General features: G+C 42.4%; 1 protein-coding gene across 1 annotated transcript in view; it reads right to left on the bottom strand.

The window, feature by feature from the left end:
- The window catches only part of LOC310988283 (plexin-A1-like), a gene marked incomplete at both ends in the record, with an annotated part of 210,273 nt that overhangs the window by 79,988 nt on the left and 106,840 nt on the right, over positions 1 to 23,445 (bottom strand). The window contains 2 exons of the mRNA XM_083974815.1: positions 4,284 to 4,484; positions 18,977 to 19,091. Coding sequence (XP_083830941.1) covers positions 4,284 to 4,484; positions 18,977 to 19,091 — 316 coding nt within the window. The remainder of the gene's footprint in view (positions 1 to 4,283; positions 4,485 to 18,976; positions 19,092 to 23,445) is intronic.

Genomic DNA, 23,445 nt, shown 5'->3' on the forward strand with positions numbered 1-23,445 from the left:
AATTTGTAGGAGGTAGTGTTGCAGAGAAACATAAACGTCTGTATAGTGGACCGTATATTGCACAGGCACTATGTGTAAAAGGAGCATGTTTGTGGAAGTCAGGGAACAGTCTAGACTGTGGCCAACTCGGTCTGTGAACACAGAGACGCACCCTGTCATCCTCTAAAAAAAATGCACTGTGCTGCTCACTCGCATGCTTGATACATGGGACTTACAGCGGGAAGTTCATACACGCACAGTTACACACACACGTAGCATTTGATAGCCTATGTGTGTCAGTGTAATAAATCATGTAAAGCAGGTTGCTGGTTGTTGCTGATGCTACAGTCTCCGTCTGCTCCACATGATTAGGAAGAGGATCATGTGGAGAATCTCCATATGTCTGCCTCACACTGGGCTTCCAAACCCCTGGGGAGGGTGTGTGTGTTTGTCCATGAAGAAACCAGTAGGCATCATCGCAGCTTGCACGCGCCCTATCTGTGCGCGCCTGCGAGTGTGAGTGGGCGTGTTTGTGTGCGCCTGCCAGCATGTGTTTTCCTGTGAGCGTCCCACTGCGCATCCATGCATACTTTGGGTCCCTGGTGTATTTGCGTATGCAAGTTCAATGTTTCAGTGTTTGGCGAGAGGCTAAATAATGCACAAAGAGACAGTAAGATTAAATGGATGAGTGTACGTCTACTGCTGGCTAATTTTCTCTGTGATTTATTACACTCTACTGTCCCAGCTGTGATACATGTACACACACTTGCCTACTGAGGATACTGAATACAATGGTTACTGGTGTGCAGGTTCTCAATCATAGAGAGATCTTCTGCTGTGTGTGTTGAGTGTCTGGATTAACTCTTTCATTCTCAGATTTCTTCCCTAAAATGCACTGACTATTACAGATGAAAAGTAATTGCTCGTGAAGGGGAGACTAACATTTATACCACAGTATCAATATTTTATTATTATACATGTGTAAAATGAAAGGGGACATTAGTTAAGAAGAATCCACAGAGAATTAAAACCTCTTTGCTCTCACTTCTATGGAGCAGTCTAATGCCTTTCATTTGGTGATAATGATTTCATCTTAACTGTTTTGCTTCACTCTTATTGCTCTCATCCATATTTTTTGCCCCACATGGAAACTTCTCAGACAAACCCAGTATTAATTATAAATAGCTGTAGAATCAATAAAAGAATAACTAACAAATCAAAATGATAAACACATTATTGTTTTAAAAGGGCACTTTTAAAGATTTAGTATTTGATTTCCATAATGTCACAAGAGACACATTTCAATCAGAATCCAAGATTTTCTCACTTTGAGTCTTGAGCTTTGAGCTGTTTTTAAAACCTCTGGATGCTGCACTTACCATCATGCAATTTGATAGAGTCTTGACATCACTGGAGCCACAGAGGACATACACAGTTATTGCCATACACTGAGCACCACTGCTCATAATGAGTGAACTTAAGTGAACCTACTGGTGCAGTATGAGAACATTATGAAACATATTTGATTTGAGATGTGGAAGTGCAACGTACACATCAATCTTCAAACTGCATCAGCATGTCACAATACTGCATTGACAGAACATTGACAAAAATGTTTTGTTCACTGTCATTAATAACAGTATATTGCGTATGCAGCACAATGTCATTACTGTAAGTATATTTATATTAGCTAGAGTATATTTAGTTGCAAGGGCATTAGTATGGTGGGCATCTTGAATAGTTTTAGGCATGGGAATGGATATGTGGGCTCCTTGTTTGCCTGAGTACTGCACTGTACTGTCCACCTGAATATCTGAAAAGCATCACTGCACAGTACTTTGTAACCACCCCCTCTCGTCCCAACTGTCCCTCCACCCTCTGCTGCTCCAGTTCATCTCAGCTGTCTCATTTTCTCTTGGATCATGATTTTCTTCTTTTCTTTCAGCATCGCTTTCCCGGACATGCACATCTTTTATATTCCTCAAACATTCTTTCTCCATCTGTTTCTCCCTCGTTTGTTTATTTCCCTCAGTCTGCTTGCTGAGCTTAGTCTGTCTTTCCTCCCCTCTGTCCGTCTCTGTTCCTCTCATTCTTTCCTCCCTCCTTCTATTTCCTTTATCGCACTCTTTGTTGCATCGTCATTGTCTGGCACTAATTCCCTCACCTCCTCTTTGGCTCTCTCTTTCTTTGTCTTTTCGCCTCCCTCTTGTCTGTTTTAGTGGTTTACCAGGCTGGTGTGTGTGTGTGTGTGTGTGTGTGTGTGTGTGTGTGTGTGTGTGTGTGTGTGTGTGTGTGTGTGTGTGTGTGTGTGTGTGTGTGTGTGTGTGTGTGTGTGCGTGTGCTGCGAATATGTGAGTGTTCAAGCGTGTGTGTATGTGTATGTGTGTGTTTTTGTCCGTCAGTCTACCACACCACTGCAATTCATCATCATTTTATCTACAGCTCCCTTAATTGGATCCTATCACAGTCCCACCTGACGAGGAGAGAGGTAGGGGGGTTGGAGAGGAGGAGGCTTACTCACTTGCAACACCACATGGATGCGCACATGTAGGCACACACACACACACACACACTTGCAAACACACTTGCACGCACACATGCACACACACCCCTCTGTCTAGCTTCATCACCGGCTGCAAAGTTGTGTTGGGGCCTGTATATTTACTATTTTTCCTGCCTCCTGCTGAGAGCATTGGTATTTTACTAAACATTAAAGTGCACTGAGGAGTGAAGAAATTGATGTTTGTGCGTGTATGTGTGTGTGTCTATTTGGTTTTTGCTAGTGAGTCTTTGCTGAGGAAGGTCTCTGTCCTCCAGCATCAGCAGCTCTCAGCTGTATGGCTGTGCTGTAGTAATGAGTGAATGTGAGTGTATCAAACGCTGGGGATGCAAACAGCCATTTCCTGGAGTAAGTGCTGGTGTTTGGAGGCGTGGGAGGCTTTCAGAGCACACTTAAATCCCAACAGAGAGTGAACAGAAAATAACGTTACGTACATCTGTTGTTTTCAATCAATTCATTTTTTATCTGCAGGTACTGTATTTGGAAGCACTGGTCTTATAATGCTAGTGACGGAGGTCAGGGTTAACTTGTTCAAAAAGGTCTCACTAAGTCTGAGGTACACAGAGTAATTCAATAGTTAAAGCCAGATTTGATTTTGTAAGAAATTGTGCCTCTGAATCCTGACAAATTTATTCAAATATCCAACTTGATGTGCAACAATAATTATTTGTCTGACTCACTCTTTGTTCAATGGGCTTTTAAGTAGTCAGGTCACTGAAGACAAATCTGACAAAAACCTGTAATAACAACCCAAAACGTCAAATCTATCAGAACACTCACTTGCATGAAGCAATTACACAGACAAGCGACTAAATATGCACAAATTAGCTTTCCAAAAACACAAAGGAACTGTAGGAGCCATCATCACTAGGAGGAAATCAACTTCAGTAATGTGGCTCATAACTGTTTTTCGTGTCACCACAAAGCTGAAGCTCAATCTCTGCCTTTGTGGGGAGAAAGTTAGTGACTGGGTAGAGTTCAAAAACAGCAAGTGGCCACAAATCAGAGATGTGTTGTGAGCCCGGTGGTAATGTGGCAGCCGGCTGAACGACCCGGAGCCCTTGACAAGTGTGTGACAGGCTGGAGAAAAGGCGGCTGGCGGAAGCTGCCAAAGCCACACGCTCGCCTCCTGCTGCCTTTCAACTTGCGACGACTCGCTATTGGACCTATCACTGTGAGCGGGAGCGCTGCGGTGTGCGGCTCGCATGTTAATCATATGTCTCGTTAAGTAAGTCATAATTGGTGTCGTTAAAATGCCTCCCCTCCGTCTCATAGCCTCGATCGGAGTTGAGGAAATTAACATTGCTGAAATGGTTGCTCCCTATTAGCGGGGACAGTTTGACTGAGGGCTGAGAGGCAGGAATGAGGAGTGGGCATGAAGAGAGAGAGAGAGTGGCTTTGCGACAGTCGGTCCCTGTGGCCATATGCCTCAGTTTCAAGTCTCTGTCGCAGTGGTTTATGACTGCTGCCTTCTCTGCCTCGCGCTGCAGCTAACCAGCAGTACAGTAAGGCCTAATGGTTAAACCAGCATGGCCGTCCAGGATGGAGCTCCTGTTGACAGATTAAACAGCTGGGATGGGTCGCAGCAATGAGATAGTTGATCAGGATTGGCTGAGATAGTAATGAGTCAATAACGAGCCTCTTATCCACTAAACTAACTCACATTTATCAGGTCAACAGACAACAGGTGATGTAAGCTGTTGTAATTGTGTGTGTGAGTGTGTGAGTGTGTGAGTGGTCTTACCGTGGTCTTCTGACACTGGATGCTGCTGCTGTTGAACCTCAGAGCCGGGACACTGTGAGTGTTTCCCTGGATGTGGAAGATGCACTCGTAGTTCCTCTGTCCAGACTGAGGCTGGGGCAGGTTCTGTGCCAGCAGGGTGATCGGCCTCATGACGCCAGCGGGGATGTAGATCTGGGTGGAGGGCAGGATCTGAGGACACTCCTGGAAATGAGGGGGGAAAAAAAAGAATAAAGAGACTGAAACGTGCATGGAAAGTAAAGATGGAGCTCTCAGCGGGATGCACATGAGACTGGACAAAATGTTCTGGATAGAGAAAACTGATATCTTCTTTCCTGACTACAAATCCAGATCCAATACACTCCAGCGTGCCTTAAAGGCATGATTTATTTGAATTGGCAGAGATACAGTGAATATATTTTGGTACCATGACGTTGCACAACTCCAACCAGCATCCAACCACATACGGTGTTGTGCTGCTTCAGATCCTTTGCAGCCTCCTTTGTTTCCCATGGTGGAAAAGAATATTTCAGCCAACCAACCTCTAACCTCCACTTACAAATTATCAACACTCTTGAGGATCAACTCTTGTCTTATTTATGAAACGCTGATGATTGAATGTGGCATTTTACTTTTCAAAATGAGCACATGTCATTTTGGAATCGACCACTTCTGCACATTAATGAGGCCGTTACGGGTTTTAGGCATGTTTTCTCCCTCCAAAAGAATACACCAGAGGATATTCTAAATTCTTTCAGCACGGACAAAGAAAAAAAAAACAGAGCCAGAGGCAGCGTCTCTTAGAAACACGGACAGTGTTAATTCCACTGTGCTGTAGTGTCGAACAGCTCCAGTCTCAGGATTAGAGAGGGAGATGACTGAGGGGTCAGCACTTCCATTCAGCAGCTCTTCAATCAATAAAAAAATTTGGCTTGAATAGAGGCTTTGCACCGTATTAATTGAAGCAAAATAATTGAAATCTCTAAGGCTTTTTTTAAAGCCCTGAGTAAATCAAAAGACAATATGCAGCTGTCAGCTGGAATCCATGCTACATCACTGCTCATGCTCCCAGAATTAATTTGTATTTCAAACTGTGTTTTTAACTGGTTCAATAAATGAGATTCAATTACATCTTATTTGTGTGTGGGGATTGGTGTTACATTATTTACCACCACTGCATATTTTCTCTCAGTGTGTTGACTTAAAAACAGTCAGAACACAGCTGAAAAAGCCCCAAGTTGGATTTAATACCAGTTTACTCATAGCTGGAGTTATTTACCTGATAATTGTTGGAATATTTTGGGGATAATATTTGTGGGAATCTTGATTAATATTAAGTCTGACTAAAAGGCTATAGGACTTTGTGAGTGGATTAAGGCCTCTGCAATACCGTAAAGTCTCTAATTACCACTAAACTAGCTAGATCCACTAAAGTGTGTTTGATGCTCATCTGGAGATGCGGTAAACAATCATGAAGGCCATTCAAATACCAAACCAGAACTTATAAATCAGGTCATATTCCACTTAAAGCGCCATTAAGCAAACTATAACTTTCCTATTAGGTATAGCGATCGTTTATATCTGCAATAATAAATCTGTGGGAGCTTCATTTTGTTTAATCAGCAGTGACTACGTAAAGTTAAACCACACCAGCAGAAGCATACTGTGCAGGGCAATCTCTATATGAGTTTGCTCTGCGCTGAGCTACTGTGTAATGGAGCATCGGTAATGACTTGCAGATTGGCCTGGGAATGTTAGGAGAGGATGTGGTGGGGAGCGAGAGGTTTGAACGTAATGGCGCCCGGAGACACCACTACTCCCCTCGCCTTATTACAGCACGCTCCCACAGCAGGAGGTGATTGCATGGATGCCATATGTGAGGATGCAGGGTGGAATGGCGAGGATGTGAAATTACATGTCCCAAGGAACATTTCAAAAAAGTTGTATCTGTAATTCAGCACATCTGAAGTTGAGAAAAGAAGTGGAGCGTAAAGAGACAAAAGAGTTGATGAAACAAACACAAATGTATGTGTAAACTTTATAATAGAGACATAAAAAAAATGAAAGCAGAAACCCATATTAACTTCACAATTAGTCGTTGAAATGCTTCTCTTAAGAAAATCTGAAAATCGTCATGTTTTGTCAATGAGCTCCATAGGAAGGAATCGAGGAGAGAGGGACAGAGACGAGATTAAATCAATGGCAGCGAGCAGAGTGAAGCAGATTGTCAATTAGTGAGGCTGACAGTTAAAGTTTAAAGTATTCACAGATGGCGACAGACCACTAATGAACTGCTTCTAGCCTCTAATAAAACGGAAAACACGACCAAAAAAGGCCAGACAGGAAGAGGGAACGCATGTGTAGAGGGAACGCATGTGTGCATGTGCGTGTGTGTAACATGGTAATATCTAGTCTGAAAGTAGCAGTCATTGTTAATATCGGGATAACCAGGCCCAAGCATCTGCTCCAATTGCGGAGTGGACATCCTGTCTGGTTGCCTCACATAAACAGAGAGAGAGAGAGAGAGGGAGAGAGGGAGAGAGGCTACTTCACATCTGTGCCTCTCCCCTGCACATTTTGGTCCCTATTGCTTCAGCAACACACACACACACTCTCTCTCTCTCTCCTAAGGTCTGTTCCTTATTACCGATGCACCAGTCTGGATAAAAAGCACAACATCACATCCCTCTGAGGAGCATGATAATATGCACGCACGTACACAAAGGCATCCCCCACATAGGACCTGCATACAATACAAAGACACAATTTCACGAAGATGTATGGGGAAAACAGAGGGTAGCACACACACAAACACTCACACACACACACAGGTACACACACGCACACAAAGGAGGGAGCGAGTGAACAAAAGATTTGGGAGCAGAGTATTGTGGGAGCTGTTTCATTAGGAGTGGTGACAGGTGTCAGAGCTGAGTCTGCATCAGATAGCGGAGCAGTTCTACACAATGCGTCGCAACAATCTCTTTACCTGGGGGATTCCTCTAATCCCTCGCTTTCTCTCCTCTCTTTTATTCCTTCCCCTCGCTCACACTTGATCTTTTTGATGTTCTCTGTATGTTTCGTCTCGTTTCCTCTCCCATTACCTGCCTTGTTTTTTCCACCTTTATTTCATCCGGGCCCGAAGAGTTGACGGAGCGTGCGTCCTCTTTTATCTCCGCACCAGTGGAGGTTCCCAGTACAACACTGTCTGCCACTGGCGGCCACTGGGAATCGTGTGACATCCAAAGAAGTGTCTTGAGGCATACATTTATGGCGCAGTGAGGCTGGGATGAGCAGCGATGCAGAGGATGAGCTGAGATAAACCAGTGGATAAGAAAGAGATGAGGAGAGGTGAAGCGCAGAAGGAAGGAGGGGAGGAGATGAGGAGGCGAGGCAAGGTCTTGGGAGCCATACACTCGTTTATTAAAGTCGGGGATGAGAGTCTAGAAGGTCAAGTTCCCAACAGAGCGAGGCAGGGGTGGAGCACAGCAACATGGGAGCCATACATACACTTATCTAACCAAGCTACTTCCCAGACAGCCAATACACACACACACACACACACACACACACACACAAACTATGCTATATCGGGATATGTATACCCAAATTGCACATTATAGCCTAAGGTGAATACACAAATCAAATACACACACACACACACACACACTTATCCACACATATAACCATTGCTATAACACACACACACAGACTGATCTGAGGCTAAATTTTACCCTCTGGCTCTGTGCAGTAACTGAGTGCACTCAGACCTGTGGAGTGTTTTACAGTAGCCTTGGGGGTAAATACACAGAAACTGTGATCAAAGGTGGAGAGGTAAGCTTTTAGGGGGGAAAAAATAGTTTCACCTCACATTCCATACTGCAAATGGAAATTTCTATTGAGTGTTTATCAGTTGCTTCTGGCATCTGTGGGCCTCCTGCAAAACACCTCTGCGGTATTATCTAGGCATATTAACGGGCAGTCTGTATGATTTTTGAGTACTGAAGGCCACAGTTATATTAATCCGGTCACTTCCACATGTAGATGCTTAAAGGGATAGTTCAACATTTTGGCAAATTGGCCCATTGCTATAATCCCTATAGTCATAGCAGTAGGTTCGTTACATTTAATTGTCGGTGTAAGCTTTTTTTAGAACGGCGGAGCGGAGCGGCAGGCTGCTCAGAGCGAAGCTACGGAGGCTAATTATGGCAATGGGCCAATTTGCCAAAATGTTGAACTATCCCTTTAAGTATATTTGAATGGTAATGCCTACAAATCATAGGTTTCTTGTCTTGCATTATGGCATTGCAGGGTTGCAGGGTGTTTGAGACTCAGCTGTTTGATGTTGGTTCCTGGACAGTTGGCTCAGGATGATGTAAATCTGAAAACTGCGATGAAATGAAAAACAAGGTTTTACAAGGAGGAAGAGTTATGACGAACAGTCCTAAACACACAGGAGATGTTAGCTACCATGGCTGCACCGGCCTCTACACCATGACTCTTAACGTCACATGTCTGTGTCTGACAATCTCACCAAGAAGTTGAGGAACTGATCCAAGACAAAGAGGACGGTTCACAGTCCAACAGTCACTGTCAGCTTTGTGATGTTAGCAGGGACATATGGATGGGGTCAGGTCACGTCTACCCAAACCACACCTGCTCCACTCTCTTGTCTGTTCTTTAGTTTCGTCTTGCAGTCTCTTCAAACACTTTACTAACCTTCTTCACCTCCCACCCTTTGGTTTCTACCTGCTCTGCTGCCTCTCAGGCATCGATGCTGCATCAGAAAGATGATGGTGGCTACAACTCAAGCCTCACACAGACATTGGATATTGTTTGGAAATGTAGATGTCAGAATGTCATTGTGACATTTAGATATTTCCCAATCTGAAGCACTTAACAGAATGTCAGTATTTTATGTCCCATGAGACATTAGGCAGATGTTGGATTTATGTTTTTTAAATATCAAAGTCAGCTGAAATTAGTACCTGTATCAAATGATTGTTGGATACTGTCACAATGTCCTTGCTGAATTGTGGTACCTATCCCATCGTATAATTCAACCAAATATGTGTATGTTTAACTACACTGGTGTCCAGCTGTGTACCTGCAAGGTTGTTTAAACACAATGACACCTGCAAGCCATGCATGCTTCCAGCTGTCTTGGAGTCTGTAGAGCTGCAGAGTTAAGGAATAAGAATCACTCATAAAACTTATACATCGAGGCAGGAGTATAATGTTTACGAACTTTCATTTTCCGTCGCTATGGAGGTGTAATGTGTGGGATGAAAGACAAGAAAAAAAAACAAACATGACATTTACTTAATCTATATCTGGCTCTGCCACACTTAAAGTCATTATATTATCTGTTTACCTTCTTTCACTCGCTTCTAATTACTTTCTATCAGGATGAAGATATCGCATCCACGGTGATGTCAGAGATGAGGCGAGAGCCCCGATTGGCTGCCGGCTGTCACCCATGAGGCCGCTTCACCGAGGCGCTGACAACCCCTGTGTATGATGGATGAGGGCGTCTGTGTGTGTTTGTCTATGTGTGTGAGTGTCAAGGGGGTCACCGCAGTGTAGAGGGTCCCCACGGATTAGCGTTACAGTCCAATGAACCATTTCAGAAAGGAGGGGGCGAGACCCCATCGACCAGTGCTGTTACACACACAGACAAAAACACACACACACACACACACACTCACTAAGGGAGGGGAAAGGATCTGATATGATGACCACATTTCCCAGGAGAGCGGGGAAGAGTCATCTGTTGAGCAATGTCTCAGTTTTAGACACTAATATAGTTACACCCTTAGAGAATAAATCCAACAGAAAGTAACAGTAACACACTCATACACACACTCCAGAGAATACCACAATAATGTTCAATGGTTCATGCTCGTGATCCCATTAGATCTGTGCATTCAATCAACACACAGACAAGTCATAAGGCCGTATATATAGGTCACCTGAAATACTTTCTCCCACATCTTTCCTCCAGAATGTTCTTTTCTCTCTCTCTCCCTCTCCCTTCATTAACAGCTTTTCTTTAATCTCTGTATCTGTCTCTCATAACCCTATAGCAAGTGAAGACAAGTCAAAACAAAGGGAGCTTTATCAAACCCATACATCACAGCATCCAGCTATTTCTGCTACACTCAGAGAACGTATCAGACACCCCCTCCCTAAAGGTTGCCTGTGCAGTCAATGCTGTAAATCCTTATGTAAAAAAACCCAGAAAAGAGGTCAACCAGAGGTCAGACATAAACTGGTATCCATCAGTGCAGCAGCTGGGTCCAACTATGAGAGTCTTTTGGGCCCTGTCTGAGTGTTTGATGTGGAATGGCTACGGCTCGTACACAATCTGGTTTATTTAAGAAGGTATGTGTGTGGTTATTACAGCACTGTTCCTCCTTATTATGTCGTGTTACCACACACATCACACTATGAATTAGTCCAGAGGAAATGATGCTAGTTAAGCTTTGTCCATTGGTAGAACGCAGAACAAGTTAAATCACATATCTGTCATGTCTGTTCTTTGACAGAGGTTAGCATGTTAACCAGCTAGCCACAACCTGTAACCTATCTGCCCTGAACTACAAAGTAGCTCTGCTCAGAGGACATTACAACTGTAATTGTATTAAAAAGACAACAATTGATTAAGATCCAATGATTAAGAAAAAAACAAAAAACAAAAGACAATCACCTGCTACCGACGGCCAAAAAAGCATTGCCATTTGAGACAGATCTACATTTGTCAAGAGTAATAAGAAGCTATAGGAAAGAAAATGCTGTGACTACTGGGAAAAGACTTCTTCTCCATTGACTGTATAGAGCTCCTCATCACACATGTCTCCATTAGAATAGCAGTGCCCTGTGTATTATCTCTGATGACCAAGTGCGATTGTGTGTCTATCTGGATGCTATCGGGCCTGGATGGTCAAAGAGGAGGATGTCGCCGATAAGCATCTGCTAGTGGATCGATAGGAGCCTCTAAAAATACGCAGGCTGTTTGTGAGTATGTGTGCGTGTATTTCTGAGGGTGACACAGTAGATACACGACTGATAACGAGAAGTTATCCGGGATGGCCTCACTAAGTACAGCCGTCTGCTCTCTCCCTTTCTTTTCTTTTTTAGCCTACAGAACCAAATTTGATGAATTTTGTTTCATCTTGTGAAGAGAAAATGGCACAGCGCTCCTTGCCATGTGGGAACCAACCAAAAGAAGACTCATTTTAGACCGTGACCTAGTGAATAATAAGACATCCCTGTGACCCACCTAAGAATCAGCCAACCTTTCAAGGACACTATAAAAGTCCAAGATAAATGCAGTGACTTCCCCATCATCTGCCTTCTTGTTTTTAGGTTTATATCCACTATTAGTCTTGGGATGAGAGAATGAGCTTCATGGCCTCAAAGGTCCCAGAGGCTGGGAAAGTTTAAGCAATATGCAACACAGTCAACTTCACAATAAAAGACGCAGCGTAGTATCTGGCATGCAAATTCACTGTGGGCCAGAAACTTTTGAAAGCTATCATTTCTGCGAGCCTGTTTCATCTTTTATTCTACATTTGTGATTCATCCCCCCATGCTTCGTTTCAACAAGAAAACTTTTCATCTATTTTGCTCAAATGAACCTCAGTTATAGTCTCAGGTGGAAGGAGGGCATCGCACCACACTAGGAGTTCTTCTGTTAAATAAAAGACACTTTGAACTGTGTTAGAAGCCTTTTGGAGTGTCCACCCACTCTTTGCAGCCCTTTACTATGGGGGATATGGAGCGAGACGGGTGAAGCAGGAAAGATAAAAACACAGAAAGAGTTTGTGCAGCTACGAACTGAGATGCTGATACTTAAAATATGAACATAAGCAACACTTTGACTTCATTACAGCTTCATCAGAATGCAGAAAATTGTACTTCCTGTTGAAAACCGTATTACTTTCATCACTTTTAATCGAGGCATGTCATTATCATTTTCTACTATTGAAACCTGGAAAGAAGTCACACTGCTGCTGAACTATATTCGCAACAAAGCTGCAATATGAATTAATGTGACAGGACTGCCTTAAATGACAGAACCCATATTGGGGAACTTTTGATTCAGCCCCTATTTCATCCTCTATCACTGATCATGGATGTTTTATGACATATGCAGACTGCAGACGTACTGGAAAGCTGTCCAGTCCCATAGGTAGTCACTACATTTAGATACATAAAATGCTTGTATGTTCTAATAAAGCATCACTGATCAAAGAGGCCCCACATCTAGTGAAGAACAATTGTGAATTTATTTCTGCTATTGTAAAAAAACAAACAAACAAAAAAACACCCTGGACGCAGATTAATTTATATGAATTTAAAAAAAAATCAGAAGGTTTTGAACTGGATCAAGATGAACTTTGTTGTGACTTTCTTTCTGACACCACAAATGTGATCAGAGGATTCTGTCCTTCTACAATTTTTCAGTAGCCTTCAAGTTATGTTGGTTCCTGTTTAGTGAATCTGTCATGAAACCAGTGAATCCTCGGGGCTAGACATTGAACATCAATATTTTTTAGAAAACACATTGTTGAGTGTCTGAATACTTTGTCCAGTCTTCTTCCAATATTCTGTGATCATATCGTTTCTGACTTCACCAATTTTGCAAGTGACTCTGTAACTTGTATTTATATACATCAAGGGTGGTATCAACAAGTTGTGGTATTGAAACCTAAATACTCAGCCTTACACAGCCATGGACTTTCAACAGCCTTCACATAATGGAGCGCATCATATAAACATAGATTGAAGTCTTCAGTTTCAAGGATATAACTACATCAGTTTCTTTGCTGCAGCATCTGGTATCAACAAACAAGACTGGCTACTACAGCCATTCAGTGCCACACTCCAGGAAAGTCACAGGAGACACATAAGAACTGTATATGAATACTCATCTCTGCCTTCAGAGCAACAGTGGAGTGAAGTTTTGGAAGAAGAGAGAAAAGCAACACAGGAAACCATCATCACATGAGTAATACAAGTGTTCACTGACTCTTTATCTTTGTGTTTTCATACATTCATAAAGCTGAGCGTATTAACAGAAATTAAAAAGAAGTCAAGTGCACCATGAATGTAAGGCAGTAGAAAGTCAATAAGCCGCCATGTAAAATAAAAGAAACTGGCTGAGAATCATCTGCCACTTTTAATCATTAGTGACTTTTGAGCATTTCCTATGTATGTTGTGCAGACAAAAGTAAGCTCTGTAGCTCTAAAGTAGTCTTCAAGTGATTTTCAGCAGCCGAGCTTAGAGGGAGGGAGAAAGTAGGGCAGATAGCATTAACTAAATGACATGGAATTATTGAGTAGATGCTAAGGAGACACGGCACGAGGCGCAGGGTGGTGTCACGACCCCCAAGTATCCTTTCATCTCCTGAATGGTTAAACATCTTTTGCATCCTTCTCCTACTATTCCATCCTTCTCCACCTTTCATCAACTCACTCTCTCCTTCCTCTCTTTCCGTTCAGTCGTTTGTTAATGTTGCTCCGATCAAAACTGATATCTTCTCCCTCTTTTAATATATTTTACCACCCTGATACTTCCTCTCCCTTGTGTGTCATCTATCTTCCTTCCCCTTGCCCACCCATCGTTCCCTGTCCTCCTTCAGCATATCAACCCTCCCCCTCACCCATCCTCAGATTTTTCTTTCTGTCCCAATTTTTTTTCCTTATTTTACCATGGAGACCAAAAACAACATGTTTAATCAATCCTAATTTCACCAAGCTTGTTGACGAACTGGCCTTGAGCAATTTGGGCAAATGCACTGTCCAATCTGCAATTTTCAACAATAATGAGACAATTAAAAATGAGCTTCCTGACACAAACTTAATTAGAGGCATTTTATTGTGACCTCTGATCTTCTTCTGGGGAGAGAGGGGAGATAATAAAACATTAAGCCCTGCTCTGGCGGTATCCTCTTCCACTTATAATCTGTGTATTAAACTCATTTTTGAATATTGTAACAACTTTAAGGGGCCATATTAGAGGTGATATCACTTGTTTAGTATATATTTTATTATTCATTTATTGGAGGATGTGTGTAAAATTGCAGGCTGTTTATTGAAGGGAAAACTGCATGATTTTTTTTTCTTAATTTCTTATGTGCAGTTTGTATATAGTTTCATAAATGAGGCCCATGGCTGTTTTAGCAAGCTTGCTTCTTCTCTGACAACTAGGCCACTGCCACACTCCTCCCCTTATGTTTTATTGTGGATGCTCCACCTTTCGCTTCTCATCTCATCTGTCTCTCTCCATTAAACACGCCAACGATCAGAGAAGCATCTGGAGATGCATCTTTAAGCTTTAATACACTTTGAATAATTAACACACATATGTGCCCACACACACACACCCACACTGCTGAGTCTATCAGTGGCAGGCTGCTCCCCCAGCCAGAGGAACTCTGAGGGAAAAAGGAAGCTTACTCTGTGCCAGCCCCAGCCCCAGAGTCTCAGAGCTGGGCAACTCGGAAATATGTACCAGCCTGAGCTCCAGATACCAGCACCAATGGAACAACAGCTGTAACTCTGACACCCAATAGCTGAAAGACACAAAGAGAGAGTGTCTGGCTTCTGCTAATTGACTTGTGGAGGGAATGAGGAGTGGGTGAACAAGAGGGAAGAGCTCGCATGGTTAGAGATCAAAAAGGGAAACCCATATGGAGACGGCTGGTGAGACGCAGGGTTTGAGCAGTGATAGGATGGGATGGCCTGTGGGTGTTTGTGGGTACCTTCATACACACTGGCGCTTCCTGCAGCAGCGAGGTGACTTGACAGAAACATACGACCATCTAGCCAACTCACTCATCATGGTGATTCATCCTCTAATTAGCGGCACGAAGGCTAACGCTGATCCACATATCTATATTCACCTTCTGTACATCTGGAGCCCGACACAGCCTGCTAATGATTATCAATGAGGCGAGGCTACGAAGCCAGCGGTTCAATCCCATGTGCCGTGGCAATGCATCATGGACCTTATGTGTTTTACTGACGGTAAGGAGGTCGATTCACCAGGAAAAGAAAGAAAGGACTGAAGGGAGGAGGAGGACAAGGGAGAGTCAAGAGATAAGGGATGAATAGGACAAAAGGGGAGAAAAGGAAGAGGACTGAAAAGAGGATGCTGTGAGGTGAAAGGGGACTGAGAACAGGCAGAGCTGGTGGGGTGCAGTCTCACTCATTGAAAAGGTCAATGCCTCGATAGTTAAACCGTTTCAGAGCGGCTGATGCAGAACAAGCATCGGCTCATAATGAGCATTCCTTTCCAAAGATTCAGATGATTTCACCCAAGCAGTGTCTTCATGAATAAATCAGACCTAAATAAATACCCTCCATAAGCTACGCTGTCCTAAAATAGAAATGAATAAATAGGGGGGGAAAGGGTCTAAAATCGACAGACCCAGTTGTTGACACATGAAGAACAATCTAGCTACTGCAGCCTAGGTGAAAACAGGTGTACAGACAGAAAACAACACTGCATTAAAAAAACATGGGGGCTACTTTGGTGGCGATGTGTTGCTTCAGGTGCTAGTGAGACAATTAAATCCAGAAGGGCCAGGTTGAGGAAAGATCCAGGGGGTTTTAAGGCTTACCAGATTTAAAAAACACTGCAAAGTTTATGGGGGAAGGCGACACAGCTCTACAGAGCTTTCACCACGACAGTCATTATATCCTCCATCTCAACCGGGCCAGAATCAGGAGTAATGCAGTCATAATGGACAAAGCTGCACCTCAGTTTTAACATCCAATTCCAACATTTAATGCCACTGCAGGAGGTCGTGTTCCTTTACTGTACCAGCGTGGGGAGAGACCATGTAGGGGTTGGGAGTGGAGGGTGGGCTCACAGCCTGTCTGACTTTCCCGTCAAAGATCCCCAATTAATGAGAGCTTTTTAATTATCCATAACGGCAAATTTACCCAACCATGCAGCTTAAAGTCTGTGTTCTGCTTTCCACATCTGTGAGTATGCGGGGGGTCAGCCGGGGTCCTCGCAATGTAAATTCCAGCATCAAAGGGTGTATTTGAGACTCTGGTGTGCAGACGTCAGCATACCCACTAATTTGCCTTTTCCCTGTGCTACATGTGCGCAAAAACAAACATGGACACTGTTTTTTGAATACAGAGACTATATATAGAATAAGTTTGATGGGAATTTTAATGGGACAACAAGCAGAGGCATGATATATCATTCACTGCATCAGTATAGTAGTAAATACAATTCATGCTTTGCCCACTTCTGTTGAGTTTTGTTCCTGTTTCGTCCGACTCACATGATTAGTAGTTTAAATGAATCCCATCCTGAGGGAATCTCACAGGAATCCCATGACCCACAGGATTCCAGAAAAAGTGTTTGTGTTCTACTTATATTTATGATGGAGTCAACAAAACATGAAGGCAGTATTAGGGTATCATCAATTATCAGCGGCTCAGGTCATTACGAATGATTAACTTGTTGTTGCATGCAGTTGTAGCATTCTACACAACCACTGCATTATTATAGTAGAGTAACATTTCATTGTTAGGTGACCTCTAGTGGCCACAGTCATTAAAGCAAACAAAAATTATAGGTGACTTGCATGCTGCTATTTGTTCCTCACGTCAAACTGGTAGTCACACCATGATGGCAATTGTTGCTGTGGCTGCAACTTATATGCTACTGTTTGTCATAGTATAAGGACTTATGATCTGGACATTTAGGTTGGAGGACTTGTTCTACACTCTCATAAAAAAAAGGAAAATAAACCATTCCTTGTCAAAGCTTCCATCTGGGGCTGTTACTTGGCAGCCATATTAAGTCTCCGCTGTCAATCTTGTGCTACATTAATTCATTTGCGGGACATAAAATATCCAGAGTAAAAAGCAGCTCCATGTAAAATTAATGAACAGCTTAATTAACAAGCAGGCAAATTGCAATCAGTAAAGGGACAAGTAGGTGAGCTGGTAGGCAGGACAATGAATGCAAAAATCAGGATTTTCTATTACTTGTTTTCTTCTTTTTATTGTTATCTCATTTTTCCTATTTCCTCTAAATCTGAATAAAGTCATTTGAACCAACCCCCAGGCCGAGCATGGGCCCAGTCTGCCATACCAGCCCAATGCTGGGATTCATTGGAGCAGAGCAAATTTGTTTGTCTCTGTGTTTGTTTGTCTTGGTGTTTGTTTCTCTCATTGTTTGTGTTTATACACATTTCTGTTGATGGTCTTCTCAAGTGTTTCTCTGACTCTGGCAATTTTCTGCCTGGTCGCCCCTAATGCGCCTCTCTGTTTATCTGCTGTCATAATACAGCTGATTTATATATATTTACATACCCAGGAAGTGACAGCAGAGACTTATATTTACTTTGAGAGGGCAAGAATTATACATTAGTGTTTATCTGTTTACACACACAGGGAGGAGGAGGTGTGTTTTTGTGATTTACCTGTGGCACAGATTCGCAGATGCTATGAATTTTATCAGATATGAAGTGAAGTCAGCCTCAAGAAATATGACAAATGCCTTTGGGAAGATAACCAGTGTAGTGTGAATTCAATCACTTTGGCAACCGACTGCTAATGACACAGGGGAAACTTTTTCAGGCAGCGGAGATGGGCAATATTGCTTTCAGCAGGGGCTGCGGACTGGCAAATTGGAACAAAATCAAGGCTACGGGAGATAAATGTGTGACGACAAAACTGCTGCTGCTGTGTTAGTGTACATATGCATTGCTTCAAATTGTTACCTGTTCAATGACAGAGAGAGAAAAGCCCAAAGCTGTCACATGCACTGTCTGGGAGCTTAATAACAATAATCTATGTGGGGATGTGGTGATGGCATGTGTGTGTGTGTGTCAGTGTACCACAATTCAGCAATAGCCAGCTGACATTCAAATCGTCTTGGTAACCATAGTAACATGTGCAACAAATTAAAAAAAAAAAAGAAAAAGCAAATTGGTGTGGCTCTCAAAACTAGATGGGGATGTCAGCACGGTGTGTTTATGGGAGGATGTGATGACAAGTGAATGTGGAGTCAAGTGTTCCACACACTCACAGAGACACACTTTCAAACAAAACTCCCAAAAGGGACTGTCCTATTCGTAAATTATTGGATAAACATGCACATGCTGGTTTGAAGGTATTGTGAAAACACAAAAGTTCATTTGTGTTTGAGTGAGAATTTCTTCTGCTTGTGTGAGAGACAGTGAGAGACGGAGCCTTCGACGGAGACAGAGGGAGTGTGAAGCCCGTCATGTTGTGGATGGATGTGGGTTTTCATGCAAATATAACATTTGGGACAGTAGCACGCGCTGCTATTTGCATACTCATTCACCCCTCCTTGTTTATAAGTGAATAAATCCAGCACTGCTTGGAGTACAACAGCTGCTGCTGGGCCACTCACAGCAGTACTCATTCATACACACACACACACACAAATGTTGTACAGGTCCCAGCTGCACCCTTTGCATTACTATGCCACTATACACTATACACGCTTATGTGTGTCAGTGTGTGCATGCATTAATATTATTAAATGTATTCATGTATTTCAGTGTTTCTGAATCTGTGTCTCTTTGTGTGCAAGTATTTGTGAAAACACGTTTAACCACATGGATGGGGTGTGATTTTGTAATTCTGCACGTGTGTATGTGTGCAAGTGTGTGCGAGTGTGCTCACACCCTCACCTCAGAGGTGTTGACTCGTCCCTCCTGGAAGGAGCAGTCACTGGCGTCTTGCGTGCACATGTGTCGATATTTGCACCAGTAACAGGAGAATTTTCCATTAACACAGGACAGGCACCTGGAGAGAGTGAGTGTGTGAAAGAGGACAGGATGTCAGGGGTTTTGAACATAAGCAACAATCACAATCATTTGAAACAGAATATGCTGCCTTTATTTTCCTTAGAAGTGTATGTGTTTTCCAAATAGAACAAAAGGGGGAAACATAGAGCACCTGTAAGACACCAAGTACTTGGGAGAGCAAATATACTGTATGAGTTTTCATGACACCTGCAAAATGTAAAATGTTGGAGTCAATTGCAACCGGATAGAGGGTAGAGAGAAGCCAGAGCAGAGGAAGAACAATGCAGCATGCTGTGGAGAGTGCCGCTATTTTGTTTTCCTGTTTGATGGACAATGAATAATAAAACTCACCCCTGGAGTGTTTCACTTTAGTTATTGTCTGAAATGGACTGAACTCAGTGCACAACTGTGGACATGGAGTGAACAAGACCAGGATGGACTGACATAGTTGTGCAATGGAGTGAGCATCGGTGTATGGAAAGATAGTCTCTGCTTTTGCTGACTGAAAACCACATTTATCTTATGTGTGGTCTGATAGTCCTCTTTTTATGGAACAGTTCAAAAAAGCTACTTGGAAAAACAGAAGGATGAGGCTTCATTTCCATTAAACCATAAGTATACATAGTAAAATATCAAATAAAGAAAGAAATTCAATGTACTTACTTAATACACAAAATAACTTTCACGATTCTGTTCTCTTATTTGCAGTCGTGGACTGAGCTCAGTCCATCTCACGCAATTACAAAACTAAAACACCACAGGGGAGAATTTCATTATTCGCTGTCCATCCAAGCAGCCAGTTTCTGATTTAAAACGACTGACTAATGCAACGTCAACTTGCATCAGAAAGATTCTGTTGCAAGTTTCAGGGACCTGTAAAGGCTAACTGTTTAATGTTAACCACATTCACTGCTTAAAAAGGAAAATGTGTAGCAACACTTAGAAGACACGGAAAACACAGGCATCATCAAAAATTTCCTAAATTTGACATTTAAAATCACTCTTTATAACTAGCATTAAATACACCAATGGAAAACGCAGCCACAGCGACCTGAATTCATCACAGATTAGGTATGATATGCTCAGGGAGAACTGTTGCCAGGCTAAATACAGCACAAGCAGAAACACAGATCAAAAGAGAACCTTCAACGGGAGACGCATATCACGCGCTGACAGGCCCAGCGTGGACATGCATCACCGTATTCACAGAGCATCAAATGTTTATGGTCCAAATCTCCAGAAATCAGGTTTGAATGACAAGTGTAACTGTGGCCTTGTGCATTAAGACTTCACTCCAGCTGTCAGCGAGGCCGAGGCGGACGCTCAAAACACCCAAGAGAGAGCAGGGAAGAATCCTTGGTGATCCACTCCTCTCCTCTTATTCTCCATGCTTGGAGGCTTACAGTGAACTAAGCTGGCAGACCAAGATAAGCCTGTTTTAAATAACATAATGTTTTTTTTTCTCCTTCTTCAGAGTTAAGGAAGAACAACATACACATTCAGACATACAGCACATAACCAGAGAAATGCAAGGACAGCTACCAGAAGAGGGGAAAAAAAGCAGCGAAGATTGAGTAAAAATGAAAAGATCTGTTTGTCTGTTTGTTTTTATTTGCGAAAATCTGTAATAGTCTTATTTTTATAATGAAAAGTGAGAAACAGAAGTTCATTCCTGTCCACGTCTCCTGTATGAACTTGATTTGTTTTGTTGTGCTCTAATTTTCTACCCGATCATTTCATAATAAAGTGTTTTCACATCAGCTCTGTACTGAGGTCTCATTGTCAATTAGCTGACAATAACAGGAATATACAGGAAGTCTCCACTTACCAACTCATCTTCATTTTAATTGGACTGCAGTAATATAAAAAGTTAAAACGATAACTACAGTGACTGATAGAAGAATATGTCCAGTAGCTCCGAACCTGACATTCTCTTTCCGCTAAAGCAAGTACTGGCTTTGTCGTCTTCACACCATTTCTGTACCAAATTTCAGTTAACTGGCTTCAGAAAAGCACACTCTAATTACATGTCAGTCCTCTCTCCCATTTGCTGTCACTGTACTCAATCAGTCCTCCTACAACTCAACCCCCACACACCCCCAGTCTCAGCCCTCCAACTCACATCTGCCCTGGAGACTGACTGGAAACCTGTGGGGCCGATCATCAAGTTATAACTCTGCAGAGTTATTATCACGACCATGACTGTATGGCACCTTAAGACTGTACTTGGCAGTTTCTCATTGTGCTAATGCCTTGTTAAATTATTTTTGGAGGGAAGGATATTTACTCCCAATAAGTTAAAATCTCTGAAAGTTGGCTTAAATTAGTTTGAATAGCTTCTACATGGAGAATGGAGCAACTGTGAACTGTGAATGAAAATGTCTTTTTTGTTTGTTTGTTTCCAACTAACTGAGAATCATGAAAAAGCTCTTTCACACCGTTATTCACACCTTCATTAATTAATTTTACCTTAAAATAATTAATGATGCAGGTTCTTTGCCAGTTGGTTCTTGCTTGGTTTGGCATTTTGAGAAATACAGTCATGCCCGAGTGAGATAAGAAGATCAATACCATGTGTTTGCAGGCTAAAGCTACAGAGGACAGTTATCTTAACATTTAACTTACGTTTCACAGGTGGCCAATAACATGACTGACTGTAAATGGGCAGTTGTTTTCAAACAGATTAACAAACTCAATAGTAGCCATGTGTACGTTTTTCTATTGCTACATGACAGATGTTAGCATTCGCTACTGTTTAGTTTTGAGTCTGGAAGAACTGCTGAAAGTTTAGGATCAAACTTAATTCCTTAAAGGACAATTCCGGGAAAATTCAACCTGGGGCTATTTCCTAATATTTTAGGAATCAATCTGAAGATTTTATTTTGAATATCTTCTGTTATGCAGTAGTTCTGTCTGTCCCCGGATCGCATGGGAGCAGACCGATCTTACACTGTTTAGGCTGTTTACATCCCACAAAACCGCAATTTGTTTCCACAGACAGCGTCAGATGGCTATTCAAACACACACCAAGGGGTTTGTTTACTTCAAGAAAGCCGACATGTTGTGAACGGTAAACTGAGCTGTAATACAAAAGTCTTGGCGAGAGTCAAGTTGATGCGTTCAGTATGTTTACAGGTAGAATAAACAATATCCAGACTTACTCTTACGAAAACGTTGTGCCTCAGAGTTAATATTCCTTTGTTGGTAAAACAACGGGAGAGCTTCAGACGACCTGTAAACATACTGAGACGGTCAACTCGGCTCTCGAGCGAAACTTTGCAAGATGTTGTATTACAGCTCCGTTCACAAGCATGTTGGCTTTCTTGAAGTAATCAAACCCCTCTGTGTATGTTTGAATAGCCATCTGATGTTGTTTGTGGGAAAAAAATGTGTTTTGTGGGACGTAAACAACGTAAGATCAGTCTGCTCCCATTATATGCTGCTGTGACGATGCGGGGACATACAGAACTACTGCATAACAGAGGCAATTAAAAAGAAAATCTTCCGATTAATTATTTTAGACCTAAAATATTAGGAAACTATAGCCAAAGGTTGACATTGCCCAGAATTGTCCTTTAAGCTCTCTCCCTGACGCTAGCATGCTAACAAGCACAGTTTAATTTCAATAGCACCTAACTGTACCCTGAAGATGTACACTTCTCAGTACATGTATTATAGCCTCTTGCTGTGAAAACACAACAGTGGCTGAGGCTCTTGACAAATGAAAATCATCACCAACTGCTCCAGACAAGAAACTGCATCACCTCTGGCCTTGTCTTGAGAAGGATTTTAATCAAATCTATCTATGCTGAGTCCACTTTGGTATAATATCCAGATCTATAGAGTGACATACAGTGTAGCCTACAAGTGTAGTCGTTTCTGGTGATACTTTATCAATGACACAAAGCCATGACTCAGTCTAGTGAGTACAGAAAAGCTCTCTTAAATCGCAATACCACCTGCGCAGTTTGACTGACGTGATCTCTGCCAAGTCTAGTCCAAAAACACCACAGTAATGAATCACCATGGGGGTTTAAAACGAGCCCAGAAAACAGAAGGACAACTGCTCAGCTCGCCATGCCACCCTGCTGCCGGAAAGACTGGCTTTAAATTGGATTTTAGTCTAATCCGCGCCCCGTCTTTGCCCCCTCGTCCTTGGTTTATTCAGATTTTTGAGGGTTAACTCCTGAATTGCCTTATGAGGGTGTCAGAGTGATTGAAAGGTCTTCATATAGCCAGTGATAAGCTAGTCAGACAAGACTGAACTGCAGTGAGAGCTTTACAATCAATGCCAGTGGATTTCCATCGGAAAAAAGGTGGACTGGGGTTATGCTAACAGTCTGATGTTTGTT

This window comes from Trachurus trachurus (genome assembly GCF_905171665.1).
Source record: "Trachurus trachurus genome assembly, chromosome: 7".
Lineage (NCBI taxonomy): Eukaryota > Metazoa > Chordata > Actinopteri > Carangiformes > Carangidae > Trachurus > Trachurus trachurus.